At 38.0% G+C, this 22,804-nt stretch overlaps 3 protein-coding genes and 2 non-coding genes across 9 annotated transcripts in view; 3 read left to right on the forward strand and 2 right to left on the reverse strand.

Moving 5' to 3' along the window:
- LOC129750927 (glycogenin-1-like) overlaps positions 1-694 on the forward strand; it is a 37,246-nt gene extending 36,552 nt beyond the window's left edge. For 2 of the 5 annotated variants that reach the window (XM_055746127.1, XM_055746129.1), the window contains exon 8: positions 149-694. In XM_055746127.1, the coding sequence (XP_055602102.1) occupies positions 149-183 (35 nt within the window). In that variant the 3' untranslated portion in view covers positions 184-694. The remainder of the gene's footprint in view (positions 1-148) is intronic. The other 3 variants (XM_055746132.1, XM_055746133.1, XM_055746134.1) reach the window with 3 other exon arrangements.
- Positions 695-1,447: 753 nt separating this feature from the next.
- LOC129754514 (iodotyrosine deiodinase) lies at positions 1,448-8,335 on the reverse strand. Its single transcript, XM_055750635.1, has 2 exons — positions 7,869-8,335; positions 1,448-2,200 (listed from the first exon to the last, which is right to left on the reverse strand). Exons 1-2 carry the CDS (start codon positions 8,083-8,085, stop codon positions 1,494-1,496), a joined length of 924 nt encoding a protein of 307 aa, XP_055606610.1. The 5' UTR covers positions 8,086-8,335; the 3' UTR covers positions 1,448-1,493.
- A 2,806-nt stretch (positions 8,336-11,141) lies between these two features.
- LOC129758341 (uncharacterized) overlaps positions 11,142-22,804 on the reverse strand; it is a 176,162-nt gene continuing 164,499 nt past the window's right edge. The window contains exons 4-5 of the mRNA XM_055755844.1: positions 16,792-17,353; positions 11,142-16,731 (exon numbers count right to left, since the gene is read on the reverse strand). Of these exons, the coding sequence (XP_055611819.1) occupies positions 15,351-16,731; positions 16,792-17,353 (1,943 nt within the window). The 3' untranslated portion in view covers positions 11,142-15,350. The remainder of the gene's footprint in view (positions 16,732-16,791; positions 17,354-22,804) is intronic.
- Positions 21,381-21,451, forward strand: Trnag-gcc (transfer RNA glycine (anticodon GCC)). Its single transcript has one exon. It is a non-coding gene; the product is annotated as a tRNA-Gly (tRNA).
- On the forward strand, positions 22,276-22,348 carry Trnav-aac (transfer RNA valine (anticodon AAC)). The gene has a single exon. It is a non-coding gene; the product is annotated as a tRNA-Val (tRNA).

Genomic DNA, 22,804 nt, shown 5'->3' on the forward strand with positions numbered 1-22,804 from the left:
ATATAAGTTAGAAGAGACCAGTTCGAAAGTTGTTTTTCTGTTTTTTCTAAATCCACTACCCTACAACAATAGTTTTCGTTCGCTTTATCCTTTTATTCTTTTCTTTCTTTTCACCCTATTTTTTTCTCAAAATATTTTTTATTTGTAGCCAAATTCTTCCGCACCTTCTGTACGATTCTGTGAATGCCCTGTGTAGCTCATCTAATCGAGAATATTATGTAATCTCAATTTGAACCCTCGTTTCCCCTATGTGTGTGTAAACATGAACAAACCCCCAAACATGCCGAACAACCCTTGGACATTGCAGGCGCGCAAGAGAGTGTTGTGTATGTGTGAGTTTACTCAAAACGGAAGTAGAGGATAAATGGAAAGGTTCTTACTACTACACTTAGTAATATCAATACTAATCTGATAAAACCTTTCAACAACTACTAGCTAGGTACTGTCGAGTTGGAACTAAAACCGCTTTTTATGATTGTTATTTTTATGTTAAGATAATTATTATTTTATTGTTATAATTTCGATCGAGCAGCTGTAGCAGTGTAAAAATGCATTTTTATGTCAGATGGTTTCAGTTTCTATTTCGATGTCTTGGAAGTGAAACCCACTTTTTCATGTCACACATATACGTATAATATTAAAGCTAAGCTCTAGTTTGAGTCGAACAGTGTAAAATAGTGTACAATAAAATACTGGATCGTGCTTTGTTTGCTTTTGTTCCGAAAGGTTTTTTGTGTACGACCGGTGTCACACATCATTTTCTTCTAACAAAGGAAAGTCGTTTTTTCAATGAGGTTGTTTGTCTATCCTTCCAACTCTTTCCTCGTTTATAAATATATCACAATTCATGAAGAAATTTACTTTAAAACTGAATATCACACACGTAAGTATACGAAGAGTTGAGAAGTTTAATATCTAAGCTAATTAAGAAAAACTAGTTAGAGATGCTTTATAAACATCACACTGATGTACATGTGATTTTATGCAGTGTTTTAAGTAAGTTTGAGTAAGTTTTTTAATTATTGGGCATCGACAAAAAACTATTTAGAAACTTACCCTCATGAGAATTTACATTATATTGTTTCTTAAATAAATACGCCATTTGTTTCGGTGCAGTTGGTTGAAATGAGCCCTCTCAAAATTGTGACCGCGATGAGAGAGGGAGCTCGAACAAAATTCTCTCTCAGCAGGCCAATGTTTTGGATTGTTGTTACTGGTACGTGTCAAAATGTTTAAGAACCCTGAGCAACATTTAAAAAATTCTATTCTATTCTATTTTGTTTATTTATAGAGGATTTTAACCAACATGGTCATTCGTCCTCTATTTAAAAAATGAAAATAAAGAACCCAAGATTAAAATTTTTCTTCAAACTTGTTCTGGATTGAACTAAAAACTGATTTCGAAGTGTTTATCTGAATTCAAAAGCCATCATTCGTTCCTTTTTTAAAATGATTTACCAACTTATTTATTCATTCAGCCTAACCGAAATCAGTTAATAAAGGGCAACAAGATCTTCCAGTGGTTTCCTATCCAAATCGGGCACCGTACAATCGGCGGCCGGATATCCAACCGGAAGTAACACTAACAGCTTTTCGTTCGAGGGCCGTTCCAATAAATTCCGCAATGCCGGTCCACAGTTCAGTGGCGTGGTGACCAGCGAACTCAATCCGGCCGCCTGCAGGGCACTAAGTAAAATTCCAACCGCAATCGACGTTGATATTTCGTTGTAATAATGTTGCTTCTTCCCGCCATTTGGTTTGTATCCGTAGGTCTGTTTGAAAACTAGAATCAGGCACGGGGCCGTTGTGAGATATTCCTTCACGTGGTTGGTTTTCAACGGTTTCAGATCCGTGGTCCACTGCTTGGACATTCGCTGCTCGTAGTTTATAAGCTCTTCGCCTTCGATAATTTCGCGAACGCGTGCCTTCACATCCGCGCTGGATACCACACAAAAGCGCCAGGGTTCGGTGTGAGCGCCACTGGGAGCCGTTCCGGCTGCCAGGATGCATTGCTGAACTAGTTTCAGCGAAACCGAACGGTTGCTAAACTTACGGACACTTCGACGATCGTTCACGATTTTGTAGAACTGTTCGGCTGCCTTCATCGGATCCTTGGCCAATGTTACACGTGCTCCTGGATAGGGAATGTGGGGTTTCTCTTCGAGAGCCGGAAGCAGGTCGTTGTTCTCGAAATCGAGCTCTGGAAGATGAAAAATGATATTCTAGTTTAAGAAAGCTGGCTTGAAAAGAGAACGTTGGTTTTGAACCTGAACATTAAATCTGAATCTGAAATCTGAATCTGAAATCTGAATCTGAATCTGAAATCTGAATCTGAATCTGAAATCTGAATCTGAAATCTGAATTTGAAATCTGAATCTGAAATCTGAATCTGGAATCTGAAATCTGAATCTGGAATCTGAAATCTGAATCTGAAATCTGAATCTGAAATCTGAATCTGAAATCTGAAATCTGAATCTGAAATCTGAATCTGAAATCTGAATCTGAAATCTGAATCTGAAATCTGAATCTGAAATCTGAATCTGAAATCTGAATCTGAAATCTGAATCTGAAATCTGAATCTGAAATCTGAATCTGAAATCTGAATCTGAAATCTGAATCTGAAATCTGAATCTGAAATCTGAATCTGAAATCTGAATCTGAAATCTGAATCTGAAATCTGAATCTGAAATCTGAATCTGAAATCTGAATCTGAAATCTGAATCTGAAATCTGAATCTGAAATCTGAATCTGAAATCTGAATCTGAAATCTGAATCAGAAATCTGAATCTGAAATCTGAATCTGAATCTGAAATCTGAATCAGAAATCTGAATCTGAAATCTGAAATCTGAATCTGAAATCTGAATCTGAAATCTGAATTTGAAATCTGAATCTGAAATCTGAATCTGAAATCTGAATCTGAAATCTGAATCTGAAATCTGAATCTAAAATCTGAATCTCAAATCTGAAATCTGAATCTGAACATTAACCAAAATATTTCAGAAATAATTTTATTTTATTTTATTTACATAGTATTCCGTCTCACGACATAACTTGACGAACATAATTCCTAAAATTCACTCGGTTCATAGCAACCGTTCTCCAATTTCTCGGGCACCCCACGTTCGCCAGATCACGCTCCACTTGGTCTAACCACCTCGCTCGTTGCGCCCCCGCTCGTCTTGTTCCTACCGGATTCGTAGCGAACACCTGTTTTGCAGGACAGTCGTCCGGCATTCTCGCAACATGTCCCGCCCAGCGTATCCGGCCAGCCTTCACCACCGTTTGAATACTGGGTTCGCCGTAGAGTCGCGCGAGCTCGTGGTTCATCCTTCGCCTCCACACTCCGTTCTCCTGTACGCCGCCAAAGATGGTTCTTAACACTCGTCGCTCGAATACTCCGAGTGTACGCAGGTCCTCCTCGAGCAATATCCATGTCTCGTGCCCGTAGAGAACAACCGGTCTAATGAGCGTCGTATACAGGTTACACTTCGTGTGAGGGCTAAGTCTTCTCGACCGCAGTTGCTTGTGGAGTCCATAGTAGGCAGGACTTCTGTTGATAATTCGCCTCCGGATCTCACGGCTGGTGTCATTGTCTGCGGTCACCAGTGAGCCGAGATAGACAAAGTCTTCGACTATCTCCAGCTCGTCGCCGTCGATCGTGACCTTATTATTACTGGACAAGCGGGTTCGGTCGGTCTCGGATCCGCAGGCCAGCATGTACTTCGTCTTGGACGTATTAATCATCAACCCAATCCTTCCTGCTTCGCGTTTCAGTTTGCGGTAGATCTCTTCCACCGCCGCACTGGCTGGATCTGCTGAAAATCGTGCCCCGCATTTCGCCCACCGCTCGTCAAATAACACCTTCTAGCGCCACGTTGAACATCATGCAGGATAGACCATCACCTTGTCGAAGCCCCCTGCGCGATTCGAATGAACTCGACAATTCACCCGAGATCCGCACACAGCACTGCGTTCCATCCATCGTCGCCTTGATCAGTCTGGTCAGATTCTCGGAAAAGCCATTGTCGTCCATGATTTTCCATAGCTCGTCACGGTCGATCGTGTCGTATGCAGCTTTGAAGTCGATGAATAGATGGTGCGTTGGAACTTGGTGTTCACGGCATTTTTGGAGGATTTGCCGTAATATGAAGATCTGGTCCGTCTTTGACCGTCCCTCCATGAAGCCGGCCTGATGACTTCCCACGAATCTGTTTGCTTGTGGCGTTAGGCGGCGGAGTAGGATTCGGGACAACACTTTGTAGGCGGCATTGAGGACAGTGATCGCTCGGTAGTTCTCACAGTCCAATTTGTCGCCCTTCTTGTAGATGGGGCATATTACCCCCTCCTTCCACTCCTCCGGTAGCTGTTTTATGTCCCAGATCCGGACTATCAACCGGTGTAGGCAATCGGCCAACCTGTCCGGGCCCATTTTGATGAGTTCAGCTGCGATGCCATCCTTCCCAGCCGACTTGTTTCTATTCAGCTGGCGAATGGCTTCCTTAACTTCACTCATCGTTGGGAGTGGCTCCTCTACGTCGTTGGCTACGCCGGCGATGTACCTTCCCCCACCGTCTTGATCTCCTGCATGTGCGCCGTTCAGGTGTTCATCGAAGTGCTGCTTCCACCTTTTGATCACCTCACGATTGTCCGTCAGGATACCCCCGTCCTTATCCCGGCACATTTCGGCTTGCAGCACGAAGCCTTTGCGGGATGCGTTGATTTTCTGATAGAACTTTCGTGTTTCTTGGGAACAATGCAGCTGCTCCAGCTCCTCGAGCTCCTCCTCCTCCAGGCGGCGCTTTTTCTCCTGGAAAAGTCGGACTCGCTGCCTCTTCCGCTGTCGGTGATTTTCCACATTTCGACGGGTGCCTCTTTGCACTACTGCCGCCTGCGCGGCATTCTCTTCGTCCATCACTCTCCTACACTCCTCGTCGAACCAGTCGTTCCGTCGAGATCGCTCCACATAACCGATGACGTTCTCCGCAGCACTGTTGATGGCTGTTTTGATGGTATCCCAACAGTCCTCGAGAGGGGCTTCGTCAAGCTCGCCCTCTGCTGGCAGCGCTGCTTCGACCGATTGCGCGTAGTCTGCCGCCACCTCAGGTTGCTTCAGTCGCGCGATATTTAACCGAGGCGGGCGCCGGTTTCGCGTGTTGTTTACTACGGAGAGTTTTGGGCGCATCTTCCCCATCACCAGGTAATGGTCCGACTCGATGTTGGCGCCCCGACAGGATCTGACGTCGATGATGTCCGAGAAGTGCTGGCTGTCGATCAAAACGTGGTCGATCTGTGATTGAGTTTGGTACGGTGATCTCCAGGTGTACTTGTGTGGGAGGCGGTGCTGAAAAAAGGTACTACGTACAGCCATTCGTTTGGAGGCGGCGAAATCAATAAGTCTGAGGCCATTTTCGTTGGTCAGCTGGTGCGCACTGAACCTTCCAATTGTCGGTTTGAATTCCTCCTCCTGGCCGACCTGAGCATTGAAATCCCCGATGACGATCTTGATATCATGTTTTGGGCAACGGTCGTATTCACGCTCCAGCTGCGCGTAAAATTCGTCTTTGTCGTCACCGGTACTTCCGAGGTGAGGGCTGTGCACGTTGGTGATGCTGATGTTGAAGAACCGGCCCTTGATTCTCAACCGGCACATTCGTGAGCTAATCGGCCACAACCCGATCACGCGCTTTTGCATCTTTCCCATCACTATAAAAGCTGTTCCAAGCTCATGTGTGTTGCCGCAGCTCTGGTAGATGGCACGACCATCTGGGTACGTTCGTACCGTGGAGCCCTTCCAGCATACCTCCTGCAGTGCTACGATGTCGAATTTGCGGCTCTTCAATTCGTTGGAGAGCACGTGGGTACTGCCCACAAAATTTAGAGATCGGCAGTTCCATGTTCCAAGTTTCCAATCGCTAGTCCCTTTTCGTCGCGTGGGTCTTTGCCGATTTCCATCCGAAATTTGTTGTTCGTTGTTCGTTGCTTATACTACAAAAGTCACAGGCTCGCAAGGCCCGCAGCTAACCCCACTATCTCGCAGGAGGACCGTCGTGATGTTGCTGTTTTGGGTCCCGAACACCACCAGGACGTTGTTGCACTCCGCACGCCGCCCCTGACATGGAGAACAGACGCGTACGAAGCCCCCTGACTCAGTCTGCATGCGACCAAAGCATCCACCGGGGTTGGGTACCCGATCTCCGCTAAGGTTGCTCGCACCCCAGCTAGCACCACGGGGAGGTAGAGAATCGGAGTTGCAGACAAGAGGTGATATGACCACTACCCGAAGGTTGGGTGTATGGGGTCTCGAGTTGCACATTGTCTACCGTTCACTAGCCATTACTATTTCAGAAATAAATGATTTGAAAACTAGAATTCAGAATCGATATTCAATAAAAAAATGTTCAGAAAACGAATCCAGAAAAAAAATGTCCAACTAATTCTAAGTGTAATAAATTTAGATAAAAAAATAATAATCCAGAGCGAACATAAAAAATAAAAAATTTGAAAATAAATCAAATCAGAATATTGATAAAATTGATATTTTTTTCAAAATAGATTCGTCATTCTGACTATAAAAAATAAGATTCGAAATTTAGACTGGAAATCTAAAGAATGATTTGTAAGATCAAATTCAGGATTATCATTCAAAATTGAAATTCCCCATTAAAATTAATTATGGAAGTTCTAGAATTTAGTTGAAAAAAGACTCCAGAATTCAGAACGAGCATACAATTTAACATTTTAAAGTTTTCAAATTAGAATTCAAGATCATCCGGATTTCAGATTTCAGATTCCAGACTAAAATTGGTCAGATCCCAGACCGTTTTTAGACGGATTCCGGACCAAAATAGTTTCGTTTTCTGAATCCAAATTACTATATTTACTATATACTATTTGGATTTATCAAAAAGTTCAAGTTTTCGGAAGAAATTTATTTTATTTAACATCTAGATAACACATATTACAAAAATATAAAATATCATTGAAACAAAACAAACCCTCGCGTTACATCGAAGAATCTGGGTTGCTTACCGATTCTTTCCATCGAACTAATTTATGACATTGGCTGATATGAATAAAGGTCTAGTAATTGCTATTGCTATTTTCGAGCAGTTTTGTGAGTCAAAGACTTCAAATGGCATGCATATTTTTAATCCGGAGCTGGTTGAAAGTAAATATTCTACTATGCTTTTTCATATCTAGTTGAGCAAATGCTTTCTAATTTTGCCATTCTAAAGTTCGAGCTAAGTAAAAGCTATCGAAGCTATTTTCTTATTCATACCACCTATTGGCTTGTCAATCTCTTATGCACTCAAAAAACTATATGATTGCTATGATTGAAACCGCGGTGGAACGTTGCGAAACTAGACGACGGGTCGCGTCAATTCGGCCAAGAAAAACTGACCGAATTCAAACCAAATCTGGACCGATTTGTACTGTCAGGTCTAGTGTTCGACGCTGCTTTTAGCAGCAGGGAAATGGTCTGGAAAATCGGACTTTTTTAACTGACAAGCTTTCTTTTGACAGTAATCGGTCCGATTGTCCTTCGATCCGGGTTTGTTTTTGGCATCGCGTCGCGTCGCCCTGAAACTTGTATCACCAGAGCCCAGAATTAGTCCGAATTTGGTCGGTTTTCTAGTCTGTTTTCGGACCGATTCACGGGTTGAACGGCCACAAACCCGACCGATTTTGGTCCAATTTTTCGATCCAGCTAGTTCTAATGGGAATTTTCCGTTGTAATTTTCATATCTGAATTTTTAATGGATATTTCAATTAGTACTGTTTATTGAAATTTTTAAATTGACGATTTTATATTCAGATTGAATGATCAAATTTTACACTCCTAAATTTATACAACGTCCAAACTCACCCCCCACATACTCGATCCCGTCTAGTTTTTCCGTTGTTCCGTCTTCAGATTTCGATTTTCCAACATCGATCTCCGCTTTTTTCGATTCCCCATACCGATACAGATCGTACAGCCAGATGAAAACGTACAGTACCACCAGCAGAGCCAGAACGTACTTGTAACTGCTAATTATTAGCGAGTGATCCAGAGCACGGATAATGTCCTCTATTAAACCCATTACTTAGTCGGTACACCTGACTAGTCTACGATGACACCGTTGAACTTGAACTTCCGAAGTTATGAAAACCGGACCAGAAAAAAACAACAGCTAATTGAAAAGTACCCGATGCTGGAAGGTAGGTGTCATCTCCATGGATGAGTTTTTTTTCTTCTTAAGTAATCCGATGAAACGTTAAGATTCTAAGCTCGATTCGTTATATGTATGACTAGTGACTATTTAGAGAGTTAAACTGTTGACTAAGCGAAGGTTTTAAGTAGACTGAACCCTACTCAGGGATCTGCTGATTTTTCTCTAGACAAATCTAACATGAAAAGGGTGGATGACTAATGTGTTTACTACAGATAGGGGAGTGAAAAGATCAATGGACTTATTTACTTAGATACTCTGACGTGTTTCAGTTACTTTTTTTTCTATTCTAGGTTAATAGAATGGAACCTCCAGTTCTCATACGGAATTACCCCTTTCAATCAACAACCCACACATCTCCTACAAATGCTTTGGGTTCACCTAATCGATGCACTTGCTATGCAAATCTGTTTCGTCGCTTATCTCGCTACACACTGGAGCAGACGCCAATCGATCGACGCTCTGCTCTGGTGCAAATATATGTTAGTAAGTATAGAATTAGCTTCTATCTTGAGGAGCGAGTCGCGTCTCCAATTGAATTACTACGAGGGCAGCGCCAGTCTTGTTAAATACAACTCTCAACGATGTGCAGCATGCAATTTATTGAATTCTCTCTTCAAGAGTGAGAATAACTAAGATGATTGACGGATTCAGGTCATGGTCGTTACTTTTTCGCTATTTTGTCGCCGCTCTCGATCAATTGAAAGATAACATTGAAGATGGGTTTAAGTTCGAATACAAATTAGTGAACAAAGATTTAAAAAAGAACATCTACAAGTCAATCCAGATTCCATAACATTTTCGCAATAAAATTTGTCGTTTTCATCATTTTTGTCATTTTCATCATTTTTATCATTTTTGTCATTTTTGTCATTTTTGTCATTTTTGTCATTTTTGTCATTTTTGTCATTTTTGTCATTTTTGTCATTTTTGTCATTTTTGTCATTTTTGTCATTTTTGTCATTTTTGTCATTTTGTCATTTTTGTCATTTTTGTCATTTTTGTCATTTTTGTCATTTTTGTCATTTTTGTCATTTTTGTCATTTTTGTCATTTTTGTCATTTTTGTCATTTTTGTCATTTTTGTCATTTTTGTCATTTTTGTCATTTTTGTCATTTTTGTCATTTTTGTCATTTTAGACATTCGTGTCACTTTTGTCATTTTTGTCATTTTTTACATTTTTGTCGATTTTGTCATTTTTGTCATTCTTGTCATATTTGTCATTTTTGTCATTTTTGTCATTTTTGTCATTTTTGTCATTTTTGTCATTTTTGTCATTTTTGTCATTTTTGTCATTTTTGTCATTTTTGTCATTTTTGTCATTTTTGTCATTTTTGTCATTTTTGTCATTTTTGTCAGTTTTGTCATTTTTGTCATTTTTGTCATTTTTGTCATTTTTGTCATTTTTGTCATTTTTGTCATTTTTGTCATTTTTGTCATTCTTGTCATATTTGTCATTTTTGTCATTTTTGTCATTTTTGTCATTTTTGTCATTTTTTGTCATTTTTGTCATTTTTGTCATTTTTGTCATTTTTGTCATTTTTGTCATTTTTGTCATTTTTGTCATTTTTGTCATTTTTGTCATTTTTGTCATTTTTGTCATTTTTGTCATTTTTGTCATTTTTGTCATTTTTGTCATTTTTGTCATTTTTGTCATTTTTGTCATTTTTGTCATTTTTGTCATTTTTGTCATTTTTATCATTTTTGTCATATTTGTCATTTTTGTCATTTTTTATCATTTTTGCCATTTTTGTCATTTTTGTCACTTTGGTCATTTTTGTCATTTTTATCATTTTTGTCATTTTTGTCATTTTTGTCATTTTTGTCATTTTTGTCATTTTTGTCATTTTTGTCATTCTTGTCATTTTTGTCATTTTTGTCATTTTTGTCATTTTTGTTATTTTTGTTATTTTTGTTATTTTTGTCATTTTTGTCAGTTTTTCCTATTTGTAATTTTTGTCATTTTTATGATTATTGTTATTTTTGTCATTTTTGTCATTTTGTCATTTTTGTCATTTTTGTTATTTTTGTTATTTTTGTCATTTTTGTCAGTTTTTCCTTTTTGTAATTTTTGTCATTTTTATGATTATTGTTATTTTTGTCATTTTGTCATTTTGTCATTTTTGTCATTTTTGTCATTTTTGTCATTTTTGTCATTTTTGTCATTTTTGTCATTTTTGCAATTTTTGTAATTTTTGTCATTTTTATGTTTATTGTCATTTTTGTGATTTTTGTCATTTTTGTCATTTTTGTCATTTATGTCATTTTTGTCATTTTGTCATTTTTGTCATTTTTGTCATTTTTGTCATTTTTGTCATTTTTGTCATTTTTGTCATTTTTGTCATTTTTGTCATTTTTGTCATTTTTGTCATTTTTGTCATTTTTGTCATTTTTGTCATTTTTGTCATTTTTGTCATTTTTGTCATTTTTGTCATTTTTGTCATTTTTGTCATTTTTGTCATTTTTGTCATTTTTGTCATTTTTGTCATTTTTGTCATTTTTGTCATTTTTGTCATTTTTGTCATTTTTGTCATTTTTGTCATTTTTGTCATTTTTGTCATTTTTGTCATTTTTGTCATTTTTGTCATTTTTGTCATTTTTGTCATTTTTGTCATTTTTGTCATTTTTGTCATTTTTGTCATTTTTGTCATTTTTGTCATTTTTGTCATTTTTGTTGTCATTTTTGTCATTTTTGTCATTTTGAAATTTTTTTTTTCAAATTTTTGTCTGTAAACGCGATACGCTGGGGTAAATTTTTCTCAGGAACTGGATTATAGACCCTATACTCGAGAGTGAATTTTTCGCAGGCACGGATTATAAACGCAATACTCGAGAATAAACTTTTTGCAGCACAGAATGTTGTCGTCAAGCAACATTTCTGTGAAACCGTTGGGATTTTTTTCGGATCCGAGAGGAATACACTGTCGTTTGTTTGTTTTTTTCTATGATATACGGTTTTCAGTTTTATTAATTTCCCTATACTTATGATGAGTATAATTACCTTTCAAACCAGATGCTGTTTATTTGTTTTTATTTATTCATTGCAACCGCTTTGTCCATGTATTTTATTGTTTTTAGATGTGTATTTGGGACAAATTATTTTGATTTTCACCATTTCGCTTGTTTCTGTTTCGCCCACCAGTAGTGTTAGCTTTATCTGTTTGTGACTGTTTGATTATTTGATCTTCGTTTTTTTATTTGTTTCTGTTTGTCGTAACTAGTTTTGATTGAGAGCAATTAGGAAGCAAACTTTGTTGAAATTTGTTTGACTCTGGTTTTTGATTCAGCGGGTGTTTCTTTTGTTTTTATTTATTTTCGTCTCTCCTGTCTGCCATACATTTGCGTAGATATTGATTATTCGAACAGCTAGTTTCTATTGAGTTGCGAATTGCGTTTTCGAGTGGTAGATGTATGGTAGCAGCTTTTGGTTCTATTGTTCACCTACGTTTTTTTATCGTTAAACTTTGTTTTTTCATCTATTTTGGTTTTGCTCCTCTAAGAGTACAACGCGTACGTTTGGCGTTAAAGTCAAGGATTTGGGGGTTGTTTTATTTTCGTGTGGTTTTTTAAGAGAGTGGTTTTTGAGTTTTTGAGGTTTGCTAGTGATAAAGTGGTACATGGATTAGTTCGCTTCTTCTATTTAAGTGTACAATTGCGTTGCGTTCGATTGTGTATGTGAGAGTTGTAGAATTTATTGTAGTTTGAATATTGAAATGTATCTTTTTATTTTATTTTTTATTCAATTTAAACAGTGCTGGTTGGATTAAATTTCCTGTTCGTTATTAATATATAGTACCTCAACTATAAGTAAGATTATTTCGATTCATTTATGCTGTTGTAATATACTCGAATCAAACAAGTGTTTTCTCATTTGCTTTTTACATATTAGACTAGAAAAGAGAGTTTAAATTGGTTTTATTTTTACTCTTTATTCAATGCATTATAGTGATGAGTAACCAATTACTCGAATCGCATAAAATACATTTACATGTTTGGTTTTTCAATTGTTATGGTCAATTAGCAAATTGCTCGATTTGCAATTGTGTTGTCGCTACAGTGTATTTTTGTTTTCGTTAAAAATCCGTAGAAATTACTCAAACGAAATCATCAAACCTTTGAGAGGCGGGGGTTGTTAGAAGATTTTTGATTTGTTTGGGTTTTCAGCACCCAGTTCTACAGACACGTCAGGATTTGCAGTCAAATGACATGTGACATTGAATATGGCTAACTGGAGACAACAGTATAATTGTTTTGTTAATACCTTCAACACACTTCGATTCGTCTTTTTAAGGAAAAATTTCTATGTTATTCGAAAACAACAGTTCGGAAATCAACATTTTAGTTTACTACCATTTAATTTTCTGCTTTTTTGTTCTACATCGAAATCATCAATTGAAAGTGACAGCTGAAGCTGTACTGTCACTGGTTCGTTATTTACATAGGATTAACTGTTTGCACCGACTTGTTGTCAGTTGTTTTGCTTATGATGTTTGACGTTTGCCTTCTGGTATGTCATTCTGTAGTTTTTCGATACTCGACATATATATGTTAAGCTGTGTTCCGATTTTTGGAAGCCGCTATTCGACACATTCGGGGTAACTAGCCTTGAAATTTATTAGCGCTGGCGCTTTGGTTCTTCACGAATTAATTGCTGGTTACTTTGAATGCTTTCTATTGTTGAATTTTTTTCGTATTCTACCTTTTGATTCTTTTCATTTAAGCATACCAATCTAATTGGACTCGGCTCGTGAAGGATGCTTTGCTTTTTGTTATCTCTCTTCTTGTCCTATTCCTGTAATCGTTTGCATTCTATTGTTTATGAAAAATCATCCACTTTTAAAACCAGCTACAGATGACCACGACAAACACGGTTTTCAGCTTCGTTCTTTGGTTTGCTCGTTAAAACTCGATTCTCATTTTTAAACATTCACCCTTAACACAATACAGCTTTTTTTTTGCTATGGTTTTGTTTCGTTTTGATTATTTTTTGTTACAGTTAAAATTTGATTGTTGCTACTATTGTTTTTACCAATCGCTTTCTACAAGGTTGAACTTCGCATCCGTTGGAGTTTGCGTCGCAAAGGTTGTGAAAAGTTTCGTGATCTTCAACTTCTTATTTCGAGGAAGATGTAGTTCGTACAGCTTGGTTGACATAAGGCAAAGTTTTTCTACCCCCCCAATTCAAACCTAAAATCATTAAATTGTATAAATTGGCAATCTACTACTAAATTCTCAACAATTTCACCGAAACATGATGATAACGGAATTTATGAATTGAACTGTTTTACGTTTGGCCTGAACACATCACCAACTAGCTTCCAACGAATGATAGCGGCTATCACAGTAAGCCAGTATTATTTTTGAACCGATCAAATACGAATTCGGACGAATTCGAGAGTTTTTTCAGCCTGAACGAGTTACCAAAATTCTTAAGAAATTTGGACAACGAATTCGAACTCATTGGGCTAAAAAAATTGGATTATAGTCTGATTGCCATTATCCGTTGAAAGCTACTCGGAGATAGTTTTAGGTCAAAGGGGAAACGTTCGAACTCGTAATGCCGTTATCCCCATATTTTAGTCAAAATCGGACTAAATGAACAGCAAGTTGGATTTTACAAATTTTACCCTCAGTTGATTTTTTTAATCTCGCTTGGTACCATTAATTTCTTTTTTTTATATGTGAACTTTTCATGTTTATGAAATTTCCATCGGATTCAAATATGAGCCATGATAGCTTCCAGTTAATGATGGGTATTAGCATAAAATTAAGGGTAAGGGCTTTTCATCCACTGACTCTGAAGAATTTTCTAAAACCTTCAGCCGTGCTGTTTCAAGTTTTTTCCCTCTCAAACTACCTGGTTGTAACGAAAGAGAAGTAATTTGCTTTTTTTTTATCTGACCATCTGAATGTTTCGAATTTACAAAGTTCCCTGTCGGGTTGAGAAAAAGTCTCAGTAGCTTCCAGCGGATAATGAATCCATATAGGGTGTCCCATTATGGGCCCTATTACATAAAACGAGTCGAGTAACTCGACTCGACTCAAGTCGCTGTCGAGTCGAGCGAAATGTCGTATCGCGGTAGTCGAGTGAAACAGCTGAGTCACGAACCTTCAAGCAGTCGACTCAGTGGGGCAACTCGACTGAAATTCGACTCGACTCGGCTACTGTAATACCAAAATGGCTCACTCGAGTAAAATGGCTCGTGATTCGTCTTATGTAATAAGGCCCTATGTCTAAGCACGATTTTGAAACAACCCTGCTTATTCCGGATGACGTTTAACAGTTGATTTCTGCTGGGTGTTATTGTTTACAGTTTTACTCAAAACTCTGTGTATCGTGAGATACACTTTTTTTTTGAAAATTCGAAGAAGTTTCCTGGAAAATAGCAAAAATATCGTGCATTTCGCTGAGTCAGTTTGCGAGAATGAAAGTAAGTATTGGAGCGTTCTAAAATTCGATTCGGAAGTTTGGAGAAGAAAGTAGCTTCGTGGATAAAAAAAAATCTGGGCGAAAACCGAGTCCGGTGGACAAAACTTTGGACCGGAAAGTCATGCGTGCTTAGACCAGTTATAAAACTGCCTCAGTTTGGTATGTGGCCAAAAAAAGTGGGATCCTCTCGTAGCACCGTCCATCGTGCCAAGGTAATATTGGGCCCAGAGGCATATAAGAAGCAGAGAAAGCCGAAGCCACGCTGCTTCCGTCAAACCAAGAGCTCGTAGATTACATGATCAACTGCTGTGTGGAGAATTGGTGATCAACAGAGGCATTGAAACGTAAGCTCCGCAAAGGCGTTGTATACTTCTCTGAAAAGTCAGGAAAAAATGTTGAGCAGGTTGTAGGAAATCCGATTGTCCTAAATCTCTAAAAATAAGGCTTGAATAATGGAGAGGAAAAATCTGTGCCTCTATGCCTAACACGGTGAGACCGCCATCTCTATTAAAATTTGATCACGAATCTATCTTTCGGGTTCTGTCGAAATACCACCTTTCCTCTAAAACCCGTCGTCATCCCTGTAGGAAGTCCGACTTTTGGCCGGAACGCGATCGATGGTCCGGTAGCGACCGCCACCGACTTGTTTCACATCCACCACCACCGAGTGCCTGGCCGGCGCCCGCCCGCGGTCGTTCAACCACCCTTAGGCAAGCTGCATCTTCTTGCAGTTGCACAGCCACTTGATGATGCGGGCGTTCCGCTCGATGATAGACGGTGGTTCGCTCGGTCGGTACATGGTCGGATTGGAGAGGCTGTTCAGCGGTCCGCCACCTCCGACAACGGGTTGCCCAGCGGCGCCCGGTGGCTGAATCTGCTGATCGTTGCTCGTTTCCGTGCTGTCCGGAAGCCGCGTCGAATCGATGGTGCTGACATCGGAGAAGAACACGGCACTGGATTCGTCCGAGTCACCGGTTTCTTCGGCCGACACCCGATCGCGATGGATATCACTGCCGGACGAGTTGCTCTTATAGGCGGTTTGCGACGTCGGTGGTTTGCGGACTGGTTTCGCTGGAGCTATGTTGCGTTCGTAGGTTTCCTCGTTCAGCCCCAGTCGATCAAAGAAGTGTTCCAGCTGCGTGAGGCTATCGGATCGGGATCGTTGCTTCTCAAGTAGCTTTTGCTGCTGCTGCTGCTCTCGTTCCCGTTCTCGATCCCGCTCGCGTTCGTTGCGCTCTGATAGGCGGTTCCAGTAGCGATCGCTGATGTCGCTCTTTGATCGCAATATCGGACGCCGATCGTCATCTCCAGTCTGACTTCCGCGGCCATCGCTGCAGCGTGAGTTCGGATTGCTGACGGCCGATTGACGACCACGATTTTTGAATCGAAGGCATTTCTGTCGTTTGAAAGTTCCCAACGGGGGACTCAGATCGATTTGCTGGTCCTGCGGCGACAACGGAGAGACAGGCGATAGGGGTGACATTGGTCCAGGGTTTTTGTAATACTTGCGAGCGCTACTGGAAATACGATCTCGGTCCCGTGCAACATCGTCGTAGTATTTCTGTTTCTGCTTTTCACTGTAGTCGTCCTGGAAGGCCTCCGGAACTTCGGGAGTGGTGAAGTTTAGCAAACAGTCGGCTTCTTCGCGGATTTTCGCCCGGCACTCGATACAATCGTATCGTAGCGGCGGAATTCCATAGGCGTAGTAAGAGTTGCCACTGTGTTGGGTTGACGATCCACTGTCCCGCCGATAATCTGCGCCACCCATCATGAGGGCGTCCTTTTGCTGCTGTTGTTGTTGTTGCTGTTGCTGCTGCTGTTTGCAACACGGTTCGCTGTGGTGCGTGTAATGGCCGGAAGAGCCACCGGAGTCCCGATTGAACGAACTGCCCGATCGATTGGATCGATTGCCTCGGCTACAGCAACTCAGCGCCTCGGAGTGCGGCGAGTGTCTGCTGATCTGAGAATGCAAATCCGGCAGTGACTTGTGACTGTTGATGTTGTAGGACTGCGTTGGCGAATAGTCCGATGCGTCCTGGTGGACCACAGCCTGCGAGTGCGAGTATGAACGCTGGTAGTTGTAACGACTGAAAAAGGAAAGCATATAATAAGTATTCAATTAATTTGTTGTATCAAACAAAACTCACCTGTGACTATTACTATGCTTTTCGGGTGAAGCGCTGTTTTCGGCGTACTCGGCCGGGGGACTGATCGCACGGTAGTCATCGGTCAGCACCAGGCTATCGTGGACGCCGTACAGGTAGAGATCGTCGTCGGCCGCCGGATGTGGTGGCAGCGATTGAGGCGATAGGAATGCACTAGGGAAGAACACCGACATGTCGCTCGGCTGCTCCGGGTGTACGGTCAGCTGCTGTTGGTAGCTTTTCGGTGGCTGGATGTAACCGATATCGTTGATACAGTCCGAGAGGGTCCCGACTAGTCCCGCCCCAGCTATGTAGCTCGTTTCCAGCGGCTGCGATACGTATTTAGAATTGAGTCCTCCGACGACGTCCGGAGGGATTATTGTCTCCTTGCTGTCACCGGTGTTGAGCAGCTTGCGTAGTTTAGTCTGCAGCAGATCCGATCCGGATGATGCGCTGCGCCGATTGGCCGGACGTTGCGGTTGCTGCTGCGATTGTGCCGAGAGATGCGATGTCGGTTGCATCTGGGAGCTAGGTTGCGGTAGACTCCTCGAGGGGGATAGCATGTCTGAAAGAAGTAAGATTCTGATAAGTACGTTGCATTATTTGTGCTGAACTTTGAAGAAAACTCTCCATATTTCTACAAAGGATTTTCAAAAATGCACTTCATTACAATCGGAAAATTGCAATAATAAGATTTCTAAGACCACTTCGCAAATTATGGAAAATTTGAAATTTTGTCAATTTTGACAACTTGGAAAATTTTTGGCAATTTTGACAATATTGGAAATTTTGTTTATTATTTACAATTGTGACAACTTTTGACAATTTTGACAATTTTGTCAATTTTGACAATTTTGACAATTTTGACAATTTTGACAATTTTGACAATTTTGACAATTTTGTCAATTTTGTCAATTTTGTCAATTTTGTAAATTTTGACAATTTTGACAATTTTGACAATTTTGACAATTTTGACAATTTTGACAATTTTGACAATTTTGACAATTTTGACAATTTTGACAATTTTGACAATTTTGACAATTTTGACAATTTTGACAATTTTGACAATTTTGACAATTTTGACAATTTTGACAATTTTGACAATTTTGACAATTTTGACAATTTTGACAATTTTGACAATTTTGACAATTTTGACAATTTTGACAATTTTGACAAGTTTGACAATTTTGACAATTTTGACAATTTTGACAATTTTGACAATTTTGACAATTTTGACAATTTTGACAATTTTGACAATTTTGACAATTTTGACAATTTTGAGAATTTTGACAATTTTGAGAATTTTGACAATTTTGACAATTTTGACAATTTTGACAATTTTGACAATTTTGACAATTTTGACAATTTTGACAATTTTGACAATTTTGACAATTTTGACAATTTTGACAATTTTGACAATTTTGACAATTTTGACAATTTTGACAATTTTGACAATTTTGACAATTTTGACAATTTTGACAATTTTGACAATTTTGACAATTTTGACAATTTTGACAATTTTGACAATTTTGACAATTTTGACAATTTTGACAAATTTTGACAACTTTGACAATTTTGACAATTTTGACAATTTTGACAATTTTGACAATTTTTACAATTTTGACAATTTTGACAATTTTGACAATTTTGACAATTTTGACAATTTTGACAATTGTCAAATGACAAAAATGACAAAAATGACAAAAATGACAAAAATGACAAAAATGACAAAAATGACAAAAATGACAAAAATGACAAAAATGACAAAAATGACAAAAATGACAAAAATGACAAAAATGACAAAAATGACAAAAATGACAAAAATGACAAAAATGACAAAAATGACAAAAATGACAAAAATGACAAAAATGACAAAAATGACAAAAATGACAAAAATGACAAAAATGACAAAAATGACAAAAATGACAAAAATGACAAAAATGACAAAAATGACAAAAATGACAAAAATGACAAAAATGACAAAAATGACAAAAATGACAAAAATGACAAAAATGACAAAAATGACAAAAATGACAAAAATGACAAAAATGACAAAAATGACAAAAATGACAAAAATGACAAAAATGACAAAAATGACAAAAATGACAAAAATGACAAAAATGACAAAAATGACAAAAATGACAAAAATGACAAAAATGACAAAAATGACAAAAATGACAAAAATGACAAAAATGACAAAAATGACAAAAATGACAAAAATGACAAAAATGACAAAAATGACAAAAATGACAAAAATGACAAAAATGACAAAAATGACAAAAATGACAAAAATGACAAAAATGACAAAAATGACAAAAATGACAAAAATGACAAAAATGACAAAAATGACAAAAATGACAAAAATGACAAAAATGACAAAAATGACAAAAATGACAAAAATGACAAAAATGACAAAAATGACAAAAATGACAAAAATGACAAAAATGACAAAAATGACAAAAATGACAAAAATGACAAAAATGACAAAAATGACAAAAATGACAAAAATGACAAAAATGACAAAAATGACAAAAATGACAAAAATGACAAAAATGACAAAAATGACAAAAATGACAAAAATGACAAAAATGACAAAAATGACAAAAATGACAAAAATGACAAAAATGACAAAAATGACAAAAATGACAAAAATGACAAAAATGACAAAAATGACAAAAATGACAAAAATGACAAAAATGACAAAAATGACAAAAATGACAAAAATGACAAAAATGACAAAAATGACAAAAATGACAAAAATGACAAAAATGACAAAAATGACAAAAATGACGAAAATGACGAAAATGACGAAAATGACAAAAATGACAAAAATGACAAAAATGACAAAAATGACAAAAATGACAAAGATGACAAAAATGACAAAAATGACAAAAATGACAAAAATGACAAAAATGACAAAAATGACAAAAATGACAAAAATGACAAAAATGACAAAAATGACAAAAATGACAAAAATGACAAAAATGACAAAAATGACAAAAATGACAAAAATGACAAAAATGACAAAAATAACAAAAATGACAAAAATGACAAAAATGACAAAAATGACAAAAATGACAAAAATGACAAAAATGACAAAAATGACAAAAATGACAAAAATGACAAAAATGACAAAAATGACAAAAATGACAAAAATGACAAAAATGACAAAAATGACAAAAATGACAAAAATGACAAAAATGACAAAAATGACAAAAATGACAAAAATGACAAAAATGACAAAAATGACAAAAATGACAAAAATGACAAAGATGACAAAAATGACAAAAATGACAAAAATGACAAAAATGACAAAAATGACAAAAATGACAAAAATGACAAAAATGACAAAAATGACAAAAATGACAAAAATGACAAAAATGACAAAAATGACAAAAATGACAAAAATGACAAAAATGACAAAAATAACAAAAATGACAAAAATGACAAAAATGACAAAAATGACAAAAATGACAAAAATGACAAAAATGACAAAAATGACAAAGATGACAAAGATGACAAAGATGACAAAAATGACAAAAATGACAAAAATGACAAAATTCACTTTTTCAGAATAAATGACGCCAGGATGTAATAAAAATGGACCAAAAAATGATTTGAAATAACATACATATAAATTAATCAAAAATATCTCTCAAATGATACAAAACTGACCCAGAAGTTGGGTTGAAATATGACATAAAAATAATGTAAACTGAAACAAATTGAGTAAAATTTAATTTTAATAACAAAAGGCAAAAGTACAGTTTTCCTTAAAAAACGACACATATATTTTCCTTTTATTTTTCGAGATTACTTTGTAGGACAGATTTTCATTGTTGAATCAACGACGTAGTATTCAGGAGCTTTCCGGGCAAGGATCAAATTAAGTTTTGGTAGGTGTGTCAAATCAATATACCCTAAACCGCACGCAGGTAGCGTCATTTTTCAAATCGATCCGACCAGACTACAACAGTCAGTGATATTCGATCAATTGCTACCGTAATCGAACTAGGTAAAGGTATCCAACCCGCTTCTTGAAAATGGACAATTTAAACCTTCTTCCGGTTTCGATTTAGCAAGAAAGCCAATCAACTTCGGTAGCGGCAATAATGCTAGCCAAGGGAAGACAACTTCGATTGATAGGTGAAGAAGTATTGCATTTCAGCGACACTTTTTCTTTTTGCCGACGCCGACGTTACCTGCCGTAGTAAATTTACCTTTTATAACAGGCGACCGGGCACATTTTATTAGTATTAAGTAGCCAAGTAGCAGACAGGCCCCGATTACTTGTTACCTATGTACACGTGCAAAGTAGGTACCGCAAGCGAATTTAATCACTCTGACTTGGCGACGACGGGGGGGGAAGGCTTAATTAATTCGGTCTGGCATCAGCTGTTCGACATAATTAAAAGCAACGTTGTCGTCTTTGCCGGTGTCAAAGAGCGGATTGGGAATGGTCGGATCAAATTGCGATCGTTAATTTCCGGTGTAGATGGGAAGACAGTTCGTTTTCATATAAATGGACGAGGGTTGCCCCCCAGTAGAGCCAATGTTCAAATAGAGTTCTGGGAGCCGAAGTTTACAAGGAAGCATCGGTGGTTCAGTGGTAGAATGCTCGCCTGCCACGCGGGCGGCCCGGGTTCGATTCCCGGCCGATGCAACGAAAACTTTTTGCCACATCAAACACTTTCAGCTTGAATCCGTGGTCCAAACAGCCGCTTAGTAAGACCTAAATACCGGTCCATTATACCAGTTTGAACTCGAATTTTTAAAGAACCAGTGTAAGGAATGGTCCTAAACTGATGAAATTTGGACCCCGTATGAGGCTAAACCGTTCTTAACTGTTTGACAGTTAATGGAATACGAGTAGGTTTGCTAATATTTTCCACTGGATTGGATCTTATTTCTTTGGTCCAATTCTTGTATCAATTAAACCCCAGAATAGACCACGAATAGAGGTGCTATTATGGCTTTGAACAAGTTAGAAAGCATAACTTTATCTGTTTACATTTCATAAGTAGGCCTAACAGAGAATGCATTGAAAGATTGATTTAATTTCTCCAGGTTAGCTGCAAAGCTTTTGCCGGATATGCATTCAAACAAAACATACCCTAACCGACGGCGAATTTATGCCTTCCTCATTATCCTCCCGTACAATGGGGCGTACAACATATGGGTATGGGAGTGATGGGAGAACGAAAGCTCATTACTCGAAAGCTTTCGGAGAGTGGGTTCTGTTTTATGTTTATGTCTTTTATGCTGTAGGTTCTCTTGTCGCTCTTCTCTTTTATTTGGTTCTCGTTCTCACCAAAAGTTGTTGTGGTTATTTTTAGAATCTCTCGTAGTTTCTCTTTCATTGCTCTGCTGAGGTCTGGTATGGTAGCATATTTATGCTGTACGGACAGCAACACGAGTTTTGCGCTGCGCCTGTTTTATGCTCACCGGGTGGAACAAAATGATCGTTTTTCCTCTACTCTATCAATTGTTTCCGTGGTGTAGTGGTTATCACATCCGCCTAACACGCGGAAGGCCCCCGGTTCGATCCCGGGCGGAAACAGGAAACTTTTTTGACGAAAACAGTTATTTTTTTCTCGTTATTATAACTTACTCTTTTATTAAATCAAGTCTAGTCTAACAGTTTTCAAAACAGAATTTTGATGACTTCTATTCAGTGTGTATGTAGGTGGGTACATATGAATGAGAACAAAATCTCAAAATGAAGTGGGGAGTATGTTGATACTGTTAAAGTTAACTCTTCTCATTTCATGGCGACCGTGAAAAATTTGCTTAGCGAGTTTCTTTGGAAGGGTACAATGATTATTGATATTTATGACCAGATTCTTACACATGCTTTTTTCTCAATCTTAATGGATTTAGTACGCTGTAAATGAATGGAACTAACATTTACTCCACTTTGGTTAACTATTAAAAAAGTGTTGGTTTTCATACTGTTTTTTTTTTAATTTTTAATAAACTTTTTTCATTGAAACTCGGCCGCTTTTATTGTGCAAAC

The sequence above is a fragment of the Uranotaenia lowii genome, chromosome 3 (assembly GCF_029784155.1).
Source record: "Uranotaenia lowii strain MFRU-FL chromosome 3, ASM2978415v1, whole genome shotgun sequence".
Taxonomy (NCBI): domain Eukaryota; kingdom Metazoa; phylum Arthropoda; class Insecta; order Diptera; family Culicidae; genus Uranotaenia; species Uranotaenia lowii.

What these genes read in the sequence shown, in the direction of transcription:
- LOC129754514 (XM_055750635.1), bottom strand. Translation starts at nt 8,085, where the DNA reads ATGGGTTTAATAGAGGACATTATCCGTGCTCTGGATCACTCGCTAATA. An exon ending in CGGGATCGAGTATGTGGGGG is followed by an intron (nt 2,201 to 7,868) that starts GTGAGTTTGGAC and finishes TTCATCTTCCAG; the next exon opens with AGCTCGATTTCGAGAACAAC.